Source organism: Onthophagus taurus, chromosome 1 (assembly GCF_036711975.1).
Source record: "Onthophagus taurus isolate NC chromosome 1, IU_Otau_3.0, whole genome shotgun sequence".
NCBI classification, from domain to species: Eukaryota; Metazoa; Arthropoda; class Insecta; order Coleoptera; family Scarabaeidae; genus Onthophagus; species Onthophagus taurus.
In genome coordinates this window covers 17,060,887-17,084,919 of record NC_091966.1, presented here as the reverse complement: position 1 = coordinate 17,084,919, position 24,033 = coordinate 17,060,887, and the positions used below count along the sequence as shown (strand labels likewise).

Here is a 24,033-nt window from a genome sequence, read left to right as displayed (position 1 = left end):
TAAATGATAACAGAACCTTTAAAATTTGCCAAACTATAAATTTCAACAACACAAACGAAAATAGTAGTTGTAGGTTAAACCGTTATAGAACAGATCAGGTTATCACGCTTATTTAAGACAATTTATGATCTGAACAATTCTATGATAAAGAGTTTTTGGTTCAAAAACATGGTATTCCTATTAGACACGTTTACTTATACGCGCAAAAGTGATAGTCAAAACAATTAAAATAGAAAACATTGTTTTGGGCAAAATTCTGTTTGACTTACCAGCAAATAAAAGAAGTTTGGCACACTTATTTCTCCCTTGCAATGCGGCTTTCATGAGTGGTGTAAATCCCAAATTGTTTCTTGAGTCGATCTCTATACCTCTGCAACGCGTTAACATACAATTCAGACATTCAACTTGTCCTAAAATGAAAAATAAAATGCCTCGTGAGACTAAAAATTATTATTAGAACGTGTCGTAGGTAGAAAGTGCTACTTTATTCAACGTTCATATGACAGTAAACGATGTTAGCTGGATTATTCGTGTTGAAATAATGTAGAAAATTGGGTCATTATTTACCTGCTTGAGCGGCGAAATGTAATGGCGTGTTTCCTTCATTGTCGGATATATTTGGATCTAAATTCGGTAGTTGTAATATTTGGTCTAATATTTCCACAGAGCCGTTGGATGCTATGTAACTTAAAGCAGTCTGAAACAAAAAAAAATAATATAAAATATTTTCTTGAAAAGAGCTTCCTAATTTTATTAGGACGTTAAGTGTAGTGCGTTACAAAGTTCTCTCAAGTGAACTTTACGCCCGTGAAAATAAGGCAACAAATTTCATTATCCCCCGAATGCACTATCGATTTTACTCTTTGACGTTTTCACTCAACCTGTTCATGTAAATGAAGAGAATTATTATGATTAATAGCACAAACAATATAACCGTTAAGGTTTCAATATGATCTTTGAATATATGATTTGTTAGTATTTTAGAGAAGTACGTAATATTCTGCAGATACAGAAATGGTATCATTTGTTTGCTGTTTAATGTCGAGCTTAATTTTAGAATATGTAGAATTAGAATATGTAGAAAGCGAACTTGAGTAATTCCAACTTTACAAAGTACATAAACACGAAGAGGCTGAGATCAAACGATTCGAACCGCGTTCATCATAGACGGTTATATTTTCGGAAGACGTCGTAACTCAAATTTGTAACGTAATGTGGTCAAGTTAAATTAAAGATTTCGGTGCATAAATTGGTACCGACAGCTACAACACCGACGTTTTCAAGATCAAACCCTTTTGTAAAACGAATTTTGTTTATGAAAACTTTAAGTCAATCAAAAAAAGTAGAAATAAATGGATACATGACGTGTACATCATTGGCAAACATGTAACTTTCAAGATGTTTACTTTTATGTCGAATGTTCGACCTTTACTAGTAAAACTTGTATTATTTATAGACATAGAACTGGCACGATACTATTTTGTTAAAACAGTTCCAACTACCAAACGAAAACATCGGCCGTTTCTCGTCTAAATAGTTTCCACCCAATGTTTTTTTTGTGGTCACACAAAACCGAGTAGAAACGCGTCCGTAAATACAAATTGCACAATTTATCTTGCCCGTAGATGTAAAGCTACCACGAGCTACAACAAGGCCCATCTGCATACTCGAAACGGTTGACATTTAGATCCTGACCCGACCCAAACGAAATGCGTTTACACTATCGAACCGTCTGGAAATTCAACGTAGTACCTGTTCTCCAAAGCTACTGATTATGAGAGTTGCAACGCGCACAGAATTGATGAGGATTATTTTGTAATTATTGAATTTACGTTACAGGTTGAAACATTAAAAGAGTTTATAGATAAATACAGTAAAAAAACGGACTAATATGCGGAAGGGAGTGTCCGTTATAGTTAAAAGTCCGTTATATACAATTTTTAATTTGCATTCTATTCGTGTGTTGTAATGTTAGTTTGATAGAAGCATGCTACATAGACTTAAAGTGTTCAATTTTTGAAGTCAAATCTGCGTTATACCTTTGGCATTAAAGTTTCTCTTAAGCCTTCATTAATTCTACTTTAAATCTCAATTTTGACTTAATAAAAACATGAGACTCGATACAGAGATTATGTATCTTTATACGGAATTGTATTAACGCAGACTTCATAAAAATCTGTCAAGTCAAATTTAATGTAGAATTCAAAGAGCTTATGCAGATTTAATAAGAAAGAACCTATGGAAATTTTGTATAACCTAGAAGGAAATTTGATGTAGTTACTCCTAGATGCAGTATTGGTTCAGATCTTATAGAGATATGATGTAGCCTTGAAGAAAGCTCGATTTTGTATAACCTTGACTTGATAGAATATGTTGAAGACTTGAGTCAAAATTGATAATGACATGACGCCCGTTTGTTAGAGATTTACAGTACGATGGATGGAACCGTAATGCACCTATTAAAAGTAGGGTCATAAAGATGAAACAAATTTCAAAGAATTAGAATATGGCAGGAAGAAAAAAACAAGTATGCCTAAAATATTTAACAAAGAATACAAAACTTAATATGTTTCTGAGATTTAAATTACAAAGACACTGTATATAGATATTCTACATTTGACAGTTCATGCAGAATGTCCATTCGTTGTGTGGCACGTTGGGCCATCTTAGAAGCACATGGCGTCCACGTCCATATCGCTGAATTCAGGTCAAAAGAAATTGGTTATTATGATACCGCCAGTCCGAAATCGACACCAAATAGTAACTTTTTGTGGACACATTCCAATTTAGCGAAACTTTGAACTCTTTGGTCAGTAGGATCTTGTACGGGTTAGGCCCAAATCCAGATGCAAAATTCGCCAAGTTGTGGTCTTCGAAAGCCTCCGAGTTTATTTATGCGGCAAGGAATCGACTACTTCGTATTTTCTTGCACATTTACACGTATACGTTCCTTTGACGTACGAAATTGTAACATTTCCGGGGTTTAATAAAGAATTTTCAAATTTTTAAGACTTCGATTTCTTAAAAAATATCAAAAGATTTTCAAAAATGTTGAATCGGTTTTTAGAAAACATTTTGCGAGGTCTAACGCCTTTTAGATGTTGACAAACTTTCAGTCTGCCTGCAGGAAACTACGACAATGCACTGAAATGTCAGGTGATATCTTGGCGAAACGTCTACCCCTTTCCAGTAGTTCTAGGTTTGGCATTTAGGATCTTTCCGGTAGAAATTTGTTTAGGATTTGCTTTGTTTGCACATTTTCCCTTTGTACAAACTCCACTGTAACCCTCTAGCTCGGACTTATAAGTAAATTCTCCTTAAATAAGAATGCTACTCTTTGAAACTTGAAATGCCACTGCATTAACTTCACTTTTCCAATCAAGATCAGGAACTTCACTTCCCAAGTGAAATACCTGGCCATAGCTTTGCAAAATTGTGTAAAATTTCTCTGATTGAGAAGGTACCTTCTTCTTTCTGATGACTTTTTCTACCCCTGCAAACACTCTATCGGGCCGAATAAATGAATGCCCAGGAACATGGAAAATGCATGCTATTTTTTCAAAAATTGAAGGCGTCTTAATGGCACTTTCCAAGCATTAACATAAGAATTTTTGTTTTGGCCTCCACAGCAATCTGCAACGCATCGTTGTAGAGAAATTCCTGTAAAATCTATATGTTGCAGTTTGTGATAAACACAAGACGCTATTTCATTAGATCCTTTTGGTAAATCATGTTCTCCCCAGATGTATAAAAACGTGTTCCCTTTTAAAGGATCCTTGGAACTACCTTGGACGATAGAAAAGTTATATAAATAAAATTTCCGGCCTGATCAGGAAGTTTTGGAATAGCGAAATTTTTTTGACAGTCAAAGCTTATAGTGCATATTCCGTCTTTTTTTTTTCTTCAATAGGCTAAAAAAGCCTTTGCACGAAGCTTATGGATCCTTTTTTCCGTTAAAAATGCAGTCTTTTTAGATTCAACACATTTTGAACACATGCCCGTTTGTGGTGTTCCAAACCCAATATTTAAAAAAGTTATAAAAACCTTACGGAAGTAGCATTGCTTAACACTAAGGACGGGATCTTGAACTTGCTTTTCGTACATTCTCCATATTTTTGAAATGGAGAGATCACTACTGAGATAGTACCTTCGACTTCGTTCCCTGCAGTAATGGGATTCTGTGCATTTGAATTGCTTAATAAAAGTTTAATAGCAGCGCAATTTGAAGTAAACTTAGCAGTCTTTTGATCACCACCCCTCTTTTCTTGTGGAATCTTACCCTCAAGGAACTAACGTCGTGCCACTCCTTCTACCCTGTGTCTAGTAATACTAAGAACTTTAAGAAATGTTGGATGGCAAACATGCTTTGTAGTTCCTTAATATCCAAAATCAAAAATGTTAAGGAAAACAATTTTCCTGTCCTGCTGTTATTGACTGGTTTTCTTTGTCTGGTTAAATTCACCTCAATATATTTTAGTATAAAAGAATCTTGTTTTAGATTCTTCGGGGTACTGTGTATCGCGTTTGGAAATATAATAATTTCTTTACTAATTGTTGATCATCTGAAGGACTTTGTATTATGCCCACATGTAGGCATCTTCGGAGGAGTAGCTGATGAATATCTGCAAATAAATATTTGAGCACATACTCTCTAAAATTTACCGCCATTACACACCTCATTATTTTATCACTGTTTCTTTTCCACGATATTGGTCGTATCCGTATATTGGCGTTTCCGTGGTTTATCAGTTTCTTCTTCAACGTTAATTTCCATATTACACGACGTAATAACCGCAATGAACAAAAATTCAGCGTTTCTATAAGATAGTTAAGGAGGTACCATCAACCAAATCAACCATGCGCGGTGGATTCGGCCGCTTCTGATAGTTCTGATGCACAAATAGCAGTGGATTTGGCCGATTTTGCAACTCAGTTCAAAATTTAGTCAACAATTTCCATGGGATATAGTCTCTTTTGACACAAATGATAAATTGAAAACATGCAGAGAGCCATCTAGAGTTGATGATGTATTAAATAAATAATATTAATAGTATGACTTAAAATTCTCCGTTATATCCGAAGTTCGTTCTAACAAGGTTTTGCTGTAATTTAAAAAGGAGGAATTCTACATTTAATACAACTGACGGCATCACTATCTGACGGGATTTAACTTGTGTTTATTTGAATAAGCAATGCACGTGATGCAGTTTCCAAGGTTCACCAACCTTAGCAGTTTCAGATTTCTTGACGTCATAAATAACCTATCTACAAACATATCCAGGTTTAATTTTTTTAAGCGGTATGGAACACCCTTACAAAACTGATACCATTCATTGAATCGTAACAATGTATAAAACTGTCGACGTTCTATTTCACAATGAACATGTAACACACGTTCGTACTTGTAAATTACGTTTTACCCTTTTCACATAACCGCTTTACATCGTAACCGCTAACAAGAGGGTCCTTGATACAAAGGGACGACCGCAACGATAAGTCAGTCAAGGAAACCACAGAATATACCGAGTTTATTGTGTATGTGTCCCCGCGACATCGAATGCATTACCGGCCCTGAAACACCCGGATTGTACTTATCCTTGCAGGGATTGTTTGCAGAGATCTAGAACGTCAAATCCTCGAGTAAAGCGCAGGTCATAGCAAACCATTCGTTTTAGAGATATCCTCTTTCATTATGGATATGCGCGGATCGGAAGGAGTACAAGGTTTTGCACTTTAATATCTTGAGCTTTGATGTGTATCTATTAGAAACGAATAATTAATTGAATAGTTTAATTTTTTAGTGGGTTAATATTTTAATATATTTTTTAAAATTAAATATCGTGTGACGTTGATAACGAGGATCGAGATTTTTTTTATGTCGACTTTTTTTAATATAAACATAAAGGCACCTGGTTTTTGTTACGCGCGAGGCTTCAATTTACATTATTCGTGCCAAAAATTGACTGGGGATTCATAACTCGTCGGTTGGAAAATATTTTTAGAGCTCTGCGTAATATTAATCGCCACGGTGACGTACAAAACTCATCATATCGATACGAATATTGTCATCAATATACAATCAGCTACACAAAATTAATAAAATATAATTCCGAACCATATCAAAAGTTATTTTCCTATTTAAATTTAGACCATCTTAATACACCATTTCGAAGAACCATCTTAAATCTTATAGATTTAATTTTAGTAAAACTTTCAACAAATCAATCGTAAGAAAACTTCTTACGTACTTCTAAAGAGATTGATCCCTGGGATCGGTGCCAGGATAAACGAAATTACATACGAAAATTTTAAACATTTTTTTTAATTTGAAATTCCGTTCTTTGATAGAAACGAACACGCAAAATTCTGTTTTACTAAAAAGCAGACCAGATGCGGCAGTAAATTCAAAGTACCTAATATTACCGCAACCTCGACGGCGCTAAAAGACACAAAGACGTGGAAACAATGAAACGAGTTTTCCGAAACGCATAAATATTTTTGTGGCGACGTATCCTTCCGATTTACAACATGCAGAACGTCCTTACCATTACATAAACAAACCGCACGATGCGTATTGTTATGACAATCCGTAAATCGTTCCTCTCCATTCAAGCAGGAAACCGCGACCTACATTACAAAACTGCATTTGACAATAGAAAATAAACATGGATGATTAAAAAAGTTTCTTTTTATTATTAGAGATAACAGAAAGTGAGTCTGAATGACAGAAACAAACACTTTACGTAAATATGTTTTTAAAAGAGAATTTAAATAGTTTCAAATCTCTTTAAATTGGTAGAAATGTCTGGCGATAATAATAATAATATTTATTAAACCCAATTATTACACCAAAAGAGAATAACATCATGACTTAATAGTGTAAATAAATAAAAAAATAAGAAATTACATTAGAAGAAAGCAATATATTATTGTATGTGCAACGGTTTAAGAAGAAGTATTCCCAAAGGTTGAGCTGTTTTTCGATGGTTTTCCACTCAAATTCTAGCAAGGCAGAAAGTACAAGTACAAGTTCCGTTTCGTGAATATGAGGGGGCAGCATGGAAAATTAATAAGGACTTAGCGAATGTCAGTGAATTTGCAAAGAATCACGCCATGATATTAAACCCTGATAAAAGTGTAGTTATTCTGTTTGGCAGAAATGTGGAAGTCGAGGAATTGAAAGCTAATCTGATTCTTAGGTTGAACGGTTGCAATATAGCTATTGTTGATCAGGCAAGGAATCTTGGGCTAGTTGTTGATAATGCCTTTAGGTACAAACAGCACATTACTAAAACATTAAGTGTTTGTTTTTTGAAATTAAAATTACTCTACTCTTTCAAAGATATTTTTAATTTAAAAATGAAGATGCTTTGTGAATGTTTTGTACTGTCTTTGCTTAATTATTGTATTCCTGTCTACTATCCATGTTTGGATTCCATGGAAAGATTGAGAGTGCAAAGAGTGCAGAACGCTTGCATGAGATATATATTCAGAATAAAAAAATTTGAAAGAATCTCTCATAAGCTTAAAGAGTTAACTTGGCTGAATATTCACAATCGTTATACTCTACAGGCTTCAGTGCTGTATCACAAGGTTGTCACAACTGGCTCGCCTAATTATTTGAGTAAAAAGATTCAGTTTAGAGGGGATCTACACAGTATAAATATTAGAAATAAAAATGTTGTTAATCCGCCTGCTCATAGTAGTACAGCTTTGTTTTGTCGTGCGTTTAGCTACTGTGACTATAAGTTGTATAATTCTATCCCCGTCATCATTAGGGCTAAAAGGGAGGGTGCTTTCAGAACGTTATTAGCTCATATACAAGTTAGATTATAAGTGAAATGAAGATTATAATGCAGAATCAATTAATAGTTTTAGTTTTTAGGAGTTGGCATGTACTACGATTGAATAAAAGTGCAATTATTTTAAGGTTAAGTGGAAGAGCAGAAGCGGGCCATATTATGGTCGCATTCTGAACTTCGCCTTAGGATTTCCACCTGTTTTGTATTTAAGTTATTTTTCTTTTTAAATATTGTTTTTTTTCTTTTTTGGTTATCTTTATTTTGCATTATAGTAACTATAGCTACTATTATTATTGTTGTTCTCTTTGCTCTGGAAATAAAGGCAGATTATTATTATTATTATTATATAAGTATCTACTATTATAAAGCATTTTCATGGTTGCATATGCACGACGCAGAAGATCACCGGTATGTGATTGATTGTAATCGTAAATCGCAATCAATAGTAACTACTTGCAAAATGTCAGAGCCGGTTGGTACACTCAAAGTACCAAAGACTATCATCGATGACTTCGTAAGATTAATAGTTATGTCATTGGGCTGGGGCAAAATTTGAAGCAAGGAAAGTGTAATAAAGCTGAATATCGTCAGCGTACATATGGGCTCTACGAAGAAGCGAGAAATCTTGATGAGAAATGTAAATTGAGAACAAAATAGGTCCAAGGAACTCTGTGAACTCTGTGGTACACTTAACAAGACACTACCCTGTACAGACAGCTTTCTATTAGAAGTAAGTGGAGATTGCGATAATTCAATATAATGAAGGACTACAACCAGTAGCGGGTGATGCTAGGTATCGAATGCTTTAGAAAAATCAAGAACAAGGATAGTCGCCAATCTATTGTCAATTCCACGAAGTATATTATCAGTGACATCCAAGTGAGCCGTCGTGCAACTGAACCCAGAACGGAAGCTCAATTAAAAAGAAGGAAGCATACTGTAAGCGTTTAAATGTTCCCATAACCTAGTCGGTATTGTTTCTATAACTTTACCCATACGGGTACAATACTAATTGGCCGTAGATCCTACAACTGACAAACCTACTAGCAACTACTAGCTTTAGGAACAGGTGTAACAAGAGCACTCTTCCATTATTCAAGAAATATAGAATTCTCAATGCAAAAGTTTACCATGTGACAAACATAGCGCAATATGATCAGAGAACTTAGTAGAAGCATTCGCCTTGCTTTTCCATTATTGCTAACAGCATTTGTTGTAATTCGATTCAGTGCCCGAAACACCACTCCCTCAGAAGCAACTGCTATAGCCACTGCTATAAACGTGCAATAAGTCAGGGTCACAGGCAGATTGATTTTGAGATTAAAGAAAATAATTATTTACATCGTTAGCATCTCATACCGAGGGTGGAATTACTCTTATGAAATTCTTCTGAAAACCATTGAATTTCCTCTGAGAAAATCCCTTGTAAAATCCTGGAAAATATTTTCTAAATATTGGTTCGAATTCTTTGCAAATCCTTTAATTAATCTTTCCGCAATTTTATCCCCTTAGAGGGTGCTAGGAAAGCTTAAGACCGTATGGTTATATTAAAAAATGTGTTATTTTGGCAAGTACTACATCCTTGTAAAGTTTCCTAATTAAAATCTAAACCACCCTATATAACTGCGCGTTCCAAGATGATTCAAGATTAATAGATTAATAGTCTTAACAGAGAAACTCTACAATTAAAGTAAATATTAATGAGACATTTTTTTAGCAAAATTTTTTATGTTAACAACTAAATTCAGGCATAAAAGCTTCGGGTATATTTGATGCAGTAGTCTGTAAAGGTTTCTGACGGAGAACGATAAGTCATAATAATGTATAGCTTTAAATCGGGAGGTAATTCATAGGAAAACTCCAGCTCTAATTCTGTAGAAAATTGATGAACATCCAGGTGTTCACTATGAATATAATTTCTAACATAAACAGCAACGCCCCCATATTTGTATTGCGAACGTCAAAAGACTGATAATATCTGGAACCTGGGGATTGCACAAGTATTTTAGAATGAGTCATCCAGTGTTCAAAATAATTTTAATTGCTTATTTCTCTAGCTTTGAGTATTATAAAATGAAGTTTATGGTTCTTAACCGAACGAGAGCAAGAACAGACTCGCCCCTACCTTTGTGAAAATAACTGAGACGATTTAATAATTTATTATTACGCGATTTTCTAGATTTAAAAAGCGTCTTTCCTATCTTCTTAAACTTTTTCCATGCGATCTTGATAACTCCATTCACGTACTTTCCAGATAGTTGCTAAGAGGTTTTTGAGAAGTGGTTCTTGAATTTTTAACTTTTCAAAAAGTTGGTTCGTTATTTTTCATTATTTCCTACCATGCAACTGGACGAAACAAAGTACACACACGTGCTTCGTACTGTGCACTTAGATCAACCAGCTATCCTCTTCAACCTCTTTGTGGTGCAACCCGGGCAGCTTAAGCCATTTCATAAGGCGCGACAGATGGAGAAAGGTGGATGCTACACAAAACCAGACACCAGCTCCATAAGAAAACAACCCTTCTACTGGTCTAGGGTTCTAAAGTCTGATAAACTAAAATTCCTGAATAACAAACCTATCTGCAACACATTATGCTATCTTGTTATTGTCACAATCTTTTGCCATTCTTTATTTCTCTTTCATCCTTCGCTTCTTCTTTCGCCCTGCACAGCACCAATTCATTTCCTTTTCCTTTATCAATACCAGAGTCTATAAATACGTCTAGTATATTTCTTTATCGAGGTTGGGGTAAATTTAAAATTCCTTTGTTCACTTTTGCCTAGATTTTAATTAAAATGCATATCTATATAGATAAAGTGAATCAACCCATCCTTTTGTATCAAGTTCCTCATTATAGTACCATACCACTTCACAGCAAGTTCGATATATTGTTGTTCCAGGATGCGTCGCCACCCATCTTCCCTCTTCTCCCTCTTCCTAACCCAACTTCTCTTTTCCTTTCTTCTATGTGGTTGTATTTACTTTTCCTCTTCTTAACTCTAAGTAATTTCTTTTCCACTAATTACTGTCCAATATTTCTTATCGTGACTATCAGCACCAACTGACCCAACAGCATTTGGCAAGCGTTAAGGAATGCCTTTTTAATACATTCCGGCAATGGAACTTTCCTTTAAATGGTGCAAATCAAACACATTGTAATATATTCAATAACTTCTTAATTGTTTTAAACATTCGTAAACGCAGATTCATATTACATTGTGTAAGCTAAGTAACGAATTGGCAAATATTAAGTCGTCGTTCGTCCAAAAATTTATTAACAATATTACAGAAACGGACGTGTAATTACTTTTCAAATTAATACATTAGCATGTATTTAAGGATGTCAGTCTGTCATTTACTTCTTGATCTATCTCAACTCCTTTCGACAAATATCACATAATAACTTTAAAGTTAAGTTAAACCATAGTATTATTATATGATCTTATACATATTTATTTGGTGCAAGCTAAGTTTTTAATCAGTTCTTGTACCATTTTGTGCCAGTACTTTATCTCTTCGCGTTAAGTTGTGCCATCAAATAGAAATGGATATGTACAACCTATTAATGAATTTACATCATAGGAACTGATACTAAGCAGTAGCCAATTTTGATTTAAAGTTAAAAGGTTATGATGGCTCACGATAGAAACAATAATGCTAGCTTGCATTTTCCCGAATTAAGTGTAAAGGCTAAATAATAATGCAAAGTATACTGATAGTAATTTGTAATAAGTTCAGAATTAATTCTCTTAATAAAAATGTTAAATAAAGTATTTGCACGCTATGTGATGTAGAAAAGAAGAATTAAATAAAGATATAGACGATATATCTTCATTTAGTGTTTAATATATTTGAAAGATTAACGAAATGTTTACAATCGACGTATCTTAACTAGTTTCCGTGCACGATAGTGTATACCACACGAATACAGTTACGTTTGGAGAACCATAACACTGTATGGGCCACAACCAGTTAGAATTATGTTTGTTTAACATGACATTATCTTCTACGGTTGTACACACGACACCTGTTATAAATCATTTTTGACATCCTTTTAAATTAAAGAAGTTTAATTAAAGATAGTAGTTTTCGTAAAATTTTATATAACTTTAAAACATTTGAGTACGTATTTTTCTCGCTACCTCTACTACTATTTTCTTGATTGCCCCTATAGATCAATCTGTATAACGCAAAAACTCTACAAAACATTGTTGTTTATGTTTTCATTCTCCAGAACTGCTAAAATAAATAACAATTAATTTAGGTCTGAACTCCTGGTGGTATATAATTTACATTAATTGTCGGATTATTATCAAAACAGAACTATTTTTTGAAATACTGCGATAAATAACCGCACCAATTAATCGATGCACAATTCTACGAATTGTTTCAAATGTGGGTGTAATTAAATGAAAACCACAAACAATTACTATGTTTTCTTTTGATGTTCATGGACAATTACTGTAGTGTTAATCAGTTTGGTTCACGTTTGAACCGGAACAATAAAAAGAACGTTTCGGTTAAGTTAATTTCTCGTTCGTTGCATTGCGGTACACCGCAGCAATAAATATTGTGTGTAGAACCGGTGGAAAGAAGACATCAAAAGGATCAAATTCGAGATGTTTAGTATTTAATTCCATGCTAATGCACGTGTGGTATTTTTATATTTGGAACGACGAACGGCGTGGGTTTGCACGAATCTTCTCATCTTTTTATTTCACAGTGCAACGTGCTGACACGAATTTCACGCTCTGCGGTTTTTGTTATCAAATATTGAGACGGCAAACAAATGTGTAATTCTATTTATAAGCACTAAACACTTTTTGTTTCGCTTTTATTTATAATTCAGGTTTCATTGGCTTTCTTATTCTACGCAATGTAAAATAAATTTGGTATTCAACCGATTAAGTCTATTGTTCCTCTAACGTAAATTTCGTGCGAAAAATTATGATCCATACACGTGATACTATCAGAAGGTTATAAGAACATGACACAAATTGTTTTGCGTGCGTTAAACATGGCCCGAATCTCGCGTACACACAATAAATTACAAATCAAGTGAGATCGAGTTAATAAAAACAGTATCAAAAAAGGTTAATTATATTAATAAATGAATATCTTTAATAACACGCTGTTGCGTTCTATTATAATCAACGTAAAATAATCTGAAATCGATAAAAGCGTGAATTTTAATAATAAAGAAATTAGGGCAAGGCAAGTGATTATCTTTCGTTCGTGTAGATTGAAACACTTGCCGGATTGTATTTAATTATTAAGTAGAACAGCTTAAAGGCAATCACGCCTACAGAAAAATAAAATCGAAATTGTGTTGCAAAATTAATATTTCATCTTAAATTCAAATAAACACAAGAATTATATTACAAAGAAAATATTTTACGTTTAAAACTCATCTACATAAAGTCGTAACAAATAATATTTACTACCAGTTAGTTTATTACTCTGGCAATGAAAACGAAAAAGATGCGTCAAAAAGTATTTACGTAAAATTTCAAACCTTGCACAATATAAATGAGAATATTAAACGGATGAACGTATAAGTTTAAACGTATAAATAATAAATAAAGAAAACACAAATTGAATATTTCACTATTTATGAAAGTAATTTCCTCCTCGCCACCCGGAAGCACTTTACCCCCAATTTTCAAGTCACTTCATCCTGAACATTTTCCATTTTCCCAGTTGCTCCGTCAGCGTTCTCGGTATTTTTAAGAGAGCTCCCAAAACACCTCCAAATATAATTTTCATCCGCTCATTTTTACGTTAGCACATTGTAAAATATACCTACGGAAAATATTAAAACAAAAAAAAAATTAATGCCCTGTTTATTGCGTGTAACTCCTGGCGCGAAGGACAAATTAATTGATTCGTATTTAATCCCTGACGTAAATACGTCAAGTGGTTCTTCAATAAGCCGTTTTAAAAAACAAATTTCAACCAGGATTTGATTGAAAAACACTTCACGAATTTTACCAATTTACCTCCCGCCGAACCGTCAGTTGAAATTATCAAGACAATTTTTAACTTAAATTACTACTTATAAACTAAAGTCACAACAGAGGAATCTTTTAAATAGTTTTAAACTAATTTATGATGTTTTTAAAGCAAAGGTATTTTTGTTAATCCCAAGATAGTATCATCTAATGAAAGTGTGTCACTTGTGTTTATTTTATGTACACTACATCAAGTTGTGGCTTTATAACCGTTAGACGTTTTCAAAGTTAGTTTTAAACGAGAATTTTTAAAAGTTCTGGGTATAACTATAAATAGATGAAAGAAATGTAACGGTTGTTTCTGTATAAATACTTCTCAGAAAGTGATACTCTATTTAAAGTTCTTTTTAATTGTCTAATTATTACATTTCATATACACAATAATCATAATTATTATTGGCTGCAATATAGCTTCATTTCATTCTTCTTCTTTCTTGTCTCTTTTGGTTACTTTCTTCGCGTTTTCTTCTCGTTCAAGGAGTTTAGGATATCTGCTATTTCAGATTTTACTATTTTTGTATCATCCGGATACTCAAGAAGGAACGCTATATCTGTACCATATTACACATATAAACCTTAAATGACATTATGAAGAGTTTTAAGCCTATTAAGCCATTTCATATGTTTACGGTAAAAAAGTTCATGTTTAAATTTTTAAATATTTCGGCTAAAGGTCGTTGTCGGAGTCTTCTATTGTCACTTAACCGGATTAGTGTTGACTGTTTAAGGTTTGTAATGCTTGATCATGGTTCTAGTACCCAAGATGATTGCAGCTAGCTATCGCGATCCTAAAGCAATTAAAGTGCACGAAGGCTTCATTTGATTCGTCGATATCAGATCGTTCGAAGAGTCACTATTTCCTTAAATGCAGTGGGTAAGTCGGCGCTATCCCATATATCCGAACACACTGAAACTATTCCAGGTGGTTGATGTAGCTTGTCCTCCGGGGAAAGTGCCAGTCGTTTCGACAATACCAAAGGGGCAGTGTTGTTGTTACGGTTCTTTATGCAAATTATTCTAAAGGGTTTATAAGCTTAAATGGGAAAAAATAGATTATCCTTAACGTAAATGTGTTCCAATTAAACTAAATCTTTGATGGCTAAAGTGTTGCAGCGTGTGCAGTAGGTAAAACAATTATAGTGGGTTTGGACACGGAAGCGAGATGGTTCTGTAGTAGGAAAGCTAATTAATAGTTCTTTGTCTACCGAAAAGACCATTTAAGACATTGACAATTATAATGGGAGCGTGATTGGATGATGTCGGTAGCTCTACTCCGAACTACATATTTTGTAGAGTTAAATAGTGTAAGCGAATAATTTGTTGAAAGGAAATATGAATAGTTATGTTTTATTATATGTGGAGGAAAATTATGGAACGAGTCACTCTTCTGTTGAGTAACTTTAAAAGATACCACCAGAGCATAGGTTGTTTAGGTGAGATATAAAGATACTATGTACAGATACTATATAATACTATGAATCGTAGAAATAAAGTGGAAATTGAAAATGTTAAACGTGAGTAAGATCAGATATTGCCAAACGATTGTTCACGACATATCCGAATCTATTGAGTGCATTATACAACAAGTATGTAAGAGAATATAGATTTATGAAACAATGGAAACTCACCAGAAACGCCATGTTGATTAATGTAGTGAGAATTCACCTCCTTCTTACAAGCAATAATCATCGTTTCGGTACTGCAAAGCTAATATGGTCGAGATTGAAGCTTATATACAATAGGAGTAAGCAGCGAGATGCAATTGCGAGGGTGATAGATGTTACAAAACAGAACGCATTTTCAGCCAACTAAAGTTGATGAACCTCTCTGTGATGTGATTCATGACTACTTTACTAGTGATAAACGCTAAATAAGCATTTGGCTGCCATGCCGTGGCAACCAGGTCAGAGAAATCTGAACTATCTTTTATAATTTGAAAAACCGCCAGCAACTCCGATTACATTTTGCTTATGTGATTTCTGTGACCGCCCCGATTAGGTCACGTGACCAGGCCTCCTAATGCACATCCAGCCAGGTAGTGATAGAAACTAGTAAAGTGATGATTGCCAAAAATCTGGGAATGGGATGCCGTCAATCACATTCTTAGCCTCAGATTCTGGATTATCGCGTTTGATGGTGTTATGATACAAGCTTCTGCGAATAATTTAGTAGGATCTTGGAAAGGGTAACACAATAAATGTTGAAATAGAGATTTATGAGAACAAAATGGGGTTTGGAAATTAGGCTATAATCTATAGACGATTATTTTTGGGTATTCTATTGAACCGGTTTAGGGCCACCATGTAGGTAACTTACATTTCAGAATGAAACTATTATTGCCGATGCTATTCATAATGTTGTTGGTAAACATAACAATGACATATAATTTCATTTAGATACTCGCGGGAATGGTTCTGCTTGATCTGAAAATAGTAAGAGGATCTAGTCTTGAAGCTGTTGGGGCGTGTTTACAACATTTGCGATATTTTGGTTGTAAACCAAATGTACCTACAAAACCATAGAGAAGCAGAAAGTTATGGTGAATTGTGAAAAGGTGGGTGTAACGACTGTTATTTCACGACTGGTATTATTTACAAAATAAGTCTAATGAGTTACGCCCTTAAGACATTACTTTAGGAAGATTGAACAAGATCTTAGCAAAATCCAATTTGACTTCAGAAACGCAATGAAAATTGGAGGGGCGTTGTTTGCGTTTAACCTGTTGACTCAACGATGCATAGATATCAATCAACCTGTTCATGTGTACCGTCTGGATTTTAATAAAGCGTTTGATAAGGTTCGGCTTAATCATCTCATACAGCTTCTAATTGTAAAAGAAAAAAATATAGACAAGAATAATATCAGAATAATAAAATACCTTTCTTTTAATCAAACGGCTAGAGTATATGTAGAGAACGAACTTTCAGAGGACATACAAATAAAACGAAGAGTAAGGCAAAGATGTGTTCTCTCGCAATTGCTTTTTAACTTATACTCAGAAGACAAAATCCAGGAAGTATTAGCAGAGCAACCAGCAACGGGAGTAAAAGTAAACGAAAAGGCGATCAACAACATCAGATACTATACTTATAGCAGAATCCTTGACAGGACTGCAAAGACTAATGAATCACTGAATAACAATAGCAACAAGACCAAATTTATGATTATCTCGAAAGTTACAACAACAATAAGAACAATTGCGGATTAACGGAGAGCTAGTGAAGAGGGTCGGTAGGTACAAGTACTTGGGAACAATTGTGAATGAAAATTTTGAATATACGGAGGAAATAAGATTAAGAATTGTACAGAAACTGTATTCGACAAAATGAGGAACGTATTATGCATCAACGACCTTATTGACATCTCAAGATTAGAATGTTAAAATGTTACGTGTTAAGTGGTTTTATATAGTATGGAAGTGTAGACACTTAAGAAGAATAATATCGACCAGATTGAAGCCTTTGAGATGTGGTATTATAGAAGAATCCTGAAAATAAGCTGGATGATCAGAAAAACAAACGCAGTGAAATTATAGGATTGGAGAAGGAAATAGATATTGTGAAGACAATTAAAATCAGATATCTGGAGCACATTAGTCACGTAACACGGGTGGAGAAATATTTATTTTTACAAACTATTATTCACGGGAAGATACGGGGCAGAAAAAAATTGCCATGATGATAACTAACCTTCTTAAAGAATGAATAACCTTCTTCAAAATGAAGAAAAACGGCCTTTAGAAGTTACGACTATCTCTTGATTATTGTCTGTTATAATCAGAATATACCGAAGAGAGCCCTTTGGACAGAAAAGCTGTTGAAGGCTGCAATGAAAAGAGCGGATGATAGAATGTGTATTAAAAGAGCCTCCGAAGGACTCCGAATTCCAAGCAGACAAACTTTGTGCACATATATTTTGATTGAGCGCGATTAGCATGCTGATAACAGAAAAGTTCATTTATCTAATGAATAATATACAGAGTGTGAAATTAAATAAATTCATAATTGATAACATATTAATGAAAAAAAATGTTATTAAAAAACTTGGAAGAATCCCTAATATTGATGAAAAAGAGTGCTGACTCGCAATTCATAATCAGCAAGCTGTTCTAGTACAGACAGTGGTGCAACTAGTTTCACCTTATTATGCAGAAAATTTAACAATTGTTGCATGTGGCAATGGTATTGGTACAGCTATTTCACCTATGGTGATCTTCAAATGCCAGCATATGAAGCCAGAATGGTAGAAACGTATACCACAAATGTTGTGCTGATATTTAATGGAGCGTTATCTCATCTGGATGTAAACATCCAGATTTGCAACTGTTTGGGTTGAGGAAATTCTGTCGCTTTATGATAGGAACAAAACCAGTAACTTGAAGAAGAGTGATTTCGGAGAAGTGTCCAATAGGATATAGACATGAACTTTGACATACGTAATAAATAGCATTCAGAGTGTCTTCAGAGCTACTGAGATCCATTCGTTCGACCCTCACATTATTTTTGATGAGACTTTTGCTCCTTCAGATATCCCCCATACCACAGATGAGACAGTCTTTAGTGTGTGCTACTTCAGGAGAAGAAGACTTATGTTCTGAATCCAAACGTTGTGCATCAGCCATTTGTTGGCAGAAACAATATTTAACTTTTAACTTGTCAATAAAAAAACCTAGTCAACTTCTGTCTTGGAAATACACAAATCCACAATTAAACAAAAATTCTCGAACAATTCTTGAAGAGCGCCAAGGTGTTGATCTCCATGTTATAAACTTCCAGAAAAATCGCGATGCTATTTTAACCAGGTATTTTGTTGAGTCCTTTTATTAACTTAAATTCGGATGTAACATTCTTTGTGACAGACTGGTCGGAAGAAGGGGTAGCATTCTACAGGGGAAACCTCGACACTTGGCAACAGAAGATACAAGAGATCAATGGTTTGGAAGAACTTATCCAGGTAGTGCGGGAGGCAACACTGAAATGGGAGTGTGTACGTAGGGGGGGCAGAGTAGAGAGGAACAACTGGTATGATGGCGAGTGCAAGAAGGCGAAGAGGGAGGCGAGAAGGAGGTTGAGGCAGTGGAGACGGGGGAAGATAGGGGTGGATAGATATAGGGAGACCAGGAGAGGATACAGAGAGTTATGCAGTAGAAAGAAAACAGAACTGACGGAGAAGGAGGCGGCAGAGATTAGAGGGATAACAAGGGAAGGGGAGGTCTGGAGGTATCTGAAAAAGAGAAAGAAGGGTAGGGAGAAGATAACCAGCGAAATACACATGACAGAATCGAAGAGTTACTTTATGGGATTATTGAGAGGGGTAGAAACGAGGCTAACGGATTTGGGACGCTATGAGGGAGATGGGGGAGAGGAGATAGCAGAAGAGGAGATGGAAGCAGTGCTTAGGGGATTGAAGAAGGGAAAGGCGCCAGGGGAAGATGGGATCCAGAACGAAGCATGGTTGGAAGCATCAAGGGTGGTGAAAGTGAAGTTGTTGGAGGGGATGAATAGCGTATGGAGAGGGGGTGGGATTCCGGAGGGATGGAAAGTGGGGGTAATTTGCCCAGTATATAAAAAGGGTAATAAGGGAAGGGTAGAGAGCTACAGGGGAATTAACCTACTAGACTCGGCATACAAGGTATACACGAAGATACTACTGGGAAGACTGGAGGAGGAGATGGAGTTGGGGGGAATTTTGCCGGATGGGCAGGCAGGCTTTCGGAAGGGAAGGGGAGCAATCGACAACGTGTACGTGCTTAAGCATCTGGCAGATAGAGAGGTGGATAAGAAGGGAGGGAAATTGTACGCCCTGTTTATAGATTTGAAGGCGGCTTTTGATAAGGTGGATAGGGGAAAGTTGTGGGAGAAGATGGGGAGGAGGGGGATCACGGAACATCTAATTGCGAGAGTGAAGGAAATATACATGGAGACTATGGCTAGGATAAAAATGGGAGATAAGCTGAGCGACGTGTTCTGGACGACGAAGGGACTGAGGCAGGGATGTCCGCTGAGCCCAAGTCTGTTTGCACTGTATACGGCGGACCTGGAGGATAGATTGGGGAAGGGGCAGATGGGAGGGTTGGTGGTGGGAGGTAGAAAGGTGCATATATTAGCATACGCGGATGACATCGTGGTGAAATATGAAGAAAGAATAGAAGGGAGGCCAAACTGCGGGATCTTCGGGGAGTGTTGGAGGGAAATTAGAGAGGGAAAGATCAGATATGCGAAAGGAGACAGAGACATCTATTATAGACGAGGTAACTGAGATAAATAGTAGACGAAGGGTGGGTAGGGAGATGTGGAGGGAGTTGAGAGATAGGGACCGAGATGTGCAGAGACAGGAAAGAAGAACACATATAAAAGAGGGAAGGTATAACGAAAGGTACAGGGACATAATTACGGAGGGGCTGCCTAGATACTTGTTATTGGAAGGAGATGAGAAAGGGAAGAAGTTGGTGGCTAGGTTTCGTTGTGGAAAAGAGGAGAGAGCTAACAGATACTGGATGACCGATGAGGAGAGGTCGTGTAGGCTATGCAAGGAGGAATGGGAAACGTTGGAACATATGTTGAATGGGTGCAGTGAGTTGAGGGAGGAGGAGTTGGACCGAGGTCAGATCTTAGGAGAGGGGGGAGAGGGGAAACGATGGATGAGAATGGTTGTGGGGGTGAGGAGACAAAGGGATGGATGAGGGGAGGATTAGGCCGAGGAGCCGAGTGTATGGAAATGGAGGAAGAGGGTAGAGGGTGAAAATAATATATTTATAAGATATATTAGAATGTATTAAGGGGAAAATTGTAAATATCAAAAACAATAAAAATGCTTATATATTACATTCTTTGTGATAAATATACAGTGTAATATACAAATAAATATCTCGAATTTGAATCTTATTTTAGAGCGAAATTAAAGAATAAAATTTATTATCCAAAATGAGAGTACCTAAAACACCCAGTATTGTCCATCAAAATAACTTGGTTAATTAGAAACAATATTTTTAAGAGGAATATTTTTCAGTTTTTTTACTTTAGTGATTGACGTCAACCAAACATGTTCTTTCATCATGATGATGTTTCAAATAAACAAAACGGTTGCTTTGAATTCTCTTTTTTAACGAGTAAACCTTTAGTAAAAACAAATTTATGTAGATATAAAAAGTAACAATAGCAACAAACCAATTTTTTATGTCTCACTTTTATACGAAACTGTTTTTTTAACAATAGAGAAATAAAATAAAAACCTCGTGCGATGTAATTTACGATCGTTTCAGTGTAGCTAGATCATTAAAATTATACCCAGTACTCTCATTTATAACAAATTAGGGTTTACGTGTGAAGGGTTAATAAAATTGCACGCGAACGAGCCGGTCGTTGATGTTTAAGCCGTTTGGCGTGCGCGCGCATTAGTAAACTCTAATAAACTCGCGAGTTTCAATGTTTGAAACAGCGCTGCGTGTTCGAAATTCACCTTTGACCTAATCTATCCGCATGCATAATTCGCACATTGCACCTGTCAATTGTTAAAGTTATCTGGCCGGTTGCAACTAGCACGCTGCACTCCTCTCATCTCACTTCACGAGAGAATGTTACAGGAATTATGTTCTATGCACCGGGATATGTCAGATACGATAGGACCCGGTCGTAGTCATAAAAGCTCGTTAAGTAGACGTGTGACATGTGACCTTTACCATCGACACCTATCTTCGAAATCTAAAAATATTTACTGGAAAAAAAACGTAAATTGTAGGATTAATTGAAGACATTCGTGACATTAAATAGGTTGGATTTTTATAAAGGTCAAGTTGATAATGAACAACTATTTGAAAAGATTATTTTTATATGACGAAGCAATATTCAATATCATTGAAATATTTCGCGTTATTGCGATTGTTTAGGTATAATGTGGTTAGAGGGGAAGCTGTAATAACTGAAATATTTTCGCGTTGACGTGCGTTACAATTAATAGCATTATTCATTGACCGCGCTCTATTTACCCCAATTTAAAAATAAAGCTGACACGGCGCTGTGTTCTAAAAAAATAAGCTCCCGTGTGTTAGCCTCAAGTAGAAATTGAAAGAAGTGAAAAAAAGAAAATGTTTTTCGTTGGTTATGGCGTTAGAGGAGGCGCCAGCAAATTGATGTTCGTTGGAAAAATCTATTTTTAGGATTATTTACTTTCAAGAGGTAGTACAGAAGATTCGAAGCAATCAGATACCTAAGGAAATATTTTCTTTTCCTTTAGGTTCAACTTAAAGGTTTTTATTACCCAATTATACATTATGCGAAATTCTTAGAAACTAAAATAACCGCGAAAAATCTGCGTTATGTTCTCATAAAAATTTAAAAGTAGCCCTATTTTTAGTTCTCGTTTATCTTAGATATGTTACAGACATAAACAATGGAAAAATCGGTCCGAAAACGTCCGTGTTAACGACCATTTAATTTTAGGATGACCAACGGTCAAACAGAGAATAACATTCACACGTGTTATTTATTAAGTACTTTAAAGTTGGTAGTCAATTTCAATTAGATGATTTTAATGCGTCGACGATTGAAATAATTTTGCTGACTTTTTAAAAATTATTTCGGAAGTTAGAAAATAATGTTACTAGGAATACATCATTTTTGCTGCTACTTGAAGAGGTTTTATGACTTTCTTTCATAATTTTATATACACATAAAATGTGAAACAGTTAAAAACCGCATATAAAATGAATTTTATGAAACACCAACTTTCAAATAACTTCAACAACACCTCACATTCAATAATTAGAATAATAAACACTTCATAAGAATGTATCAGTAATAAAGACGTGTGTAATTTGTAACTATGAATAGTAAAACCTCGATATAATGGACTTTGTTAGAACGGACTTGGGATATAATGGACAAAATATTTTGAAGTCATACTATTAATATTATCTAGATTCTATTTAATACATCAGTATATAAATATAAATGTTAGAGCTCATAGATAGAATCCAACTCGGGTTATTCCCCAAGTTGCTCTATTCTATGTTCATAGATAAACTCGGGGTAATTCTTGTGATGTCTATACGATGTATAAATTATGGACGGTAGTTCTAGTTTTAATTATTATTCAACACTAGATTGTTGTATATTTTTATTGAACTAAAAGTAGAACTAACGCTAAACATAGAACTAGAAACATTTGGTTTTAGGCGTACGTCTCTTAAGACCACTAAACCCGAATGTTTCTAGTACTAGATCTAGTGTTAGTACTAATGCTAGTGTTACTTTTTGTTTTAGTTGCTATTCAGCGTTAGATTGTTGTATACTTTTTATTAAACTAAAACTAGAACTAACACTAGACCTAGAACTATAAAGTTTCAGTGGACCAACCACTTGGGAAAAAAGCTGACACCTCTAAACCCTTCACTCTCACCACTAGACCGTTGTTTTAGGTATCGGCAATGTGTACTTATCACCATAGCATTTTTCTCAATAGGCTATCCCAAATCGTCGTCGCCTGACCAACAATTGCGCTCAGATGGTAATGTGTGGTCGACGCTAAATACAAGAAAGCTAATAAATAGTTTGATCTCATTCTTTGTGGTCACAAATCCGTGTTTATTCTTCTGATCAGCATATCTCATAGTTTCTTCTACAATCATGTCGTAAACACCATCGTCAAAAAACTGTTCAAATATGTCCACCGGTGTCTGTTGGCTCTATAAAGTTCTCAAATTTTCTTCTTTTTGTAAATATTCATTTTCTAGATCAAATAAGTCATAGGCTGGGTCCATTTTATTCCAATACTGATTTGTATTGTCAGGCGTATGGGAGTAGTTTGTGAGGCCCCGAGTTTGCTTGATTTCGAAGTGTGTGCACAAAAAAGTATTTTAATCGTTTATATACAAAACAAATTGAAGGTAAGTGAGCTGCGTTATTATTTTATGGCAAGAAAAGTTATCAAATTATCAAGCCAGTTCTTTTAAATTGTTCGTAGATTCTTTGATTTTTCCAAAAAACGATCTATATACAGGCTGTTTCTAAATTGATGCGAAAGATTTCAAGGGGTGATTTTTCAGCAAAAATTAAGGGGGACCTTTCATATAACTTTTGCTTCAAAACCCTTCCACGTTACTGCCCTCTAAAGTTAAGGGAAAAATTGCTTTTATTTAATATACCTATCCCCGATGGAATGTCCACTATGAAAAATCTCTACAATAAAAATATTTAAAATCAATCTGAAATATGTCAAAT

The 24,033-nt window shown here is 35.1% G+C and overlaps 1 protein-coding gene across 2 annotated transcripts in view; it reads right to left on the bottom strand.

The window, feature by feature from the left end:
* The window catches only part of LOC111415754 (ankyrin repeat domain-containing protein 33B-like), a 74,073-nt gene that overhangs the window by 17,706 nt on the left and 32,334 nt on the right, over nt 1-24,033 (bottom strand). For both annotated transcript variants that reach the window (XM_023047600.2, XM_023047601.2), the window contains exons 5-6: nt 568-697; nt 270-410 (exon numbers count right to left, since the gene is read on the bottom strand). In XM_023047600.2, the coding sequence (XP_022903368.1) occupies nt 270-410; nt 568-697 (271 nt within the window). The remainder of the gene's footprint in view (nt 1-269; nt 411-567; nt 698-24,033) is intronic.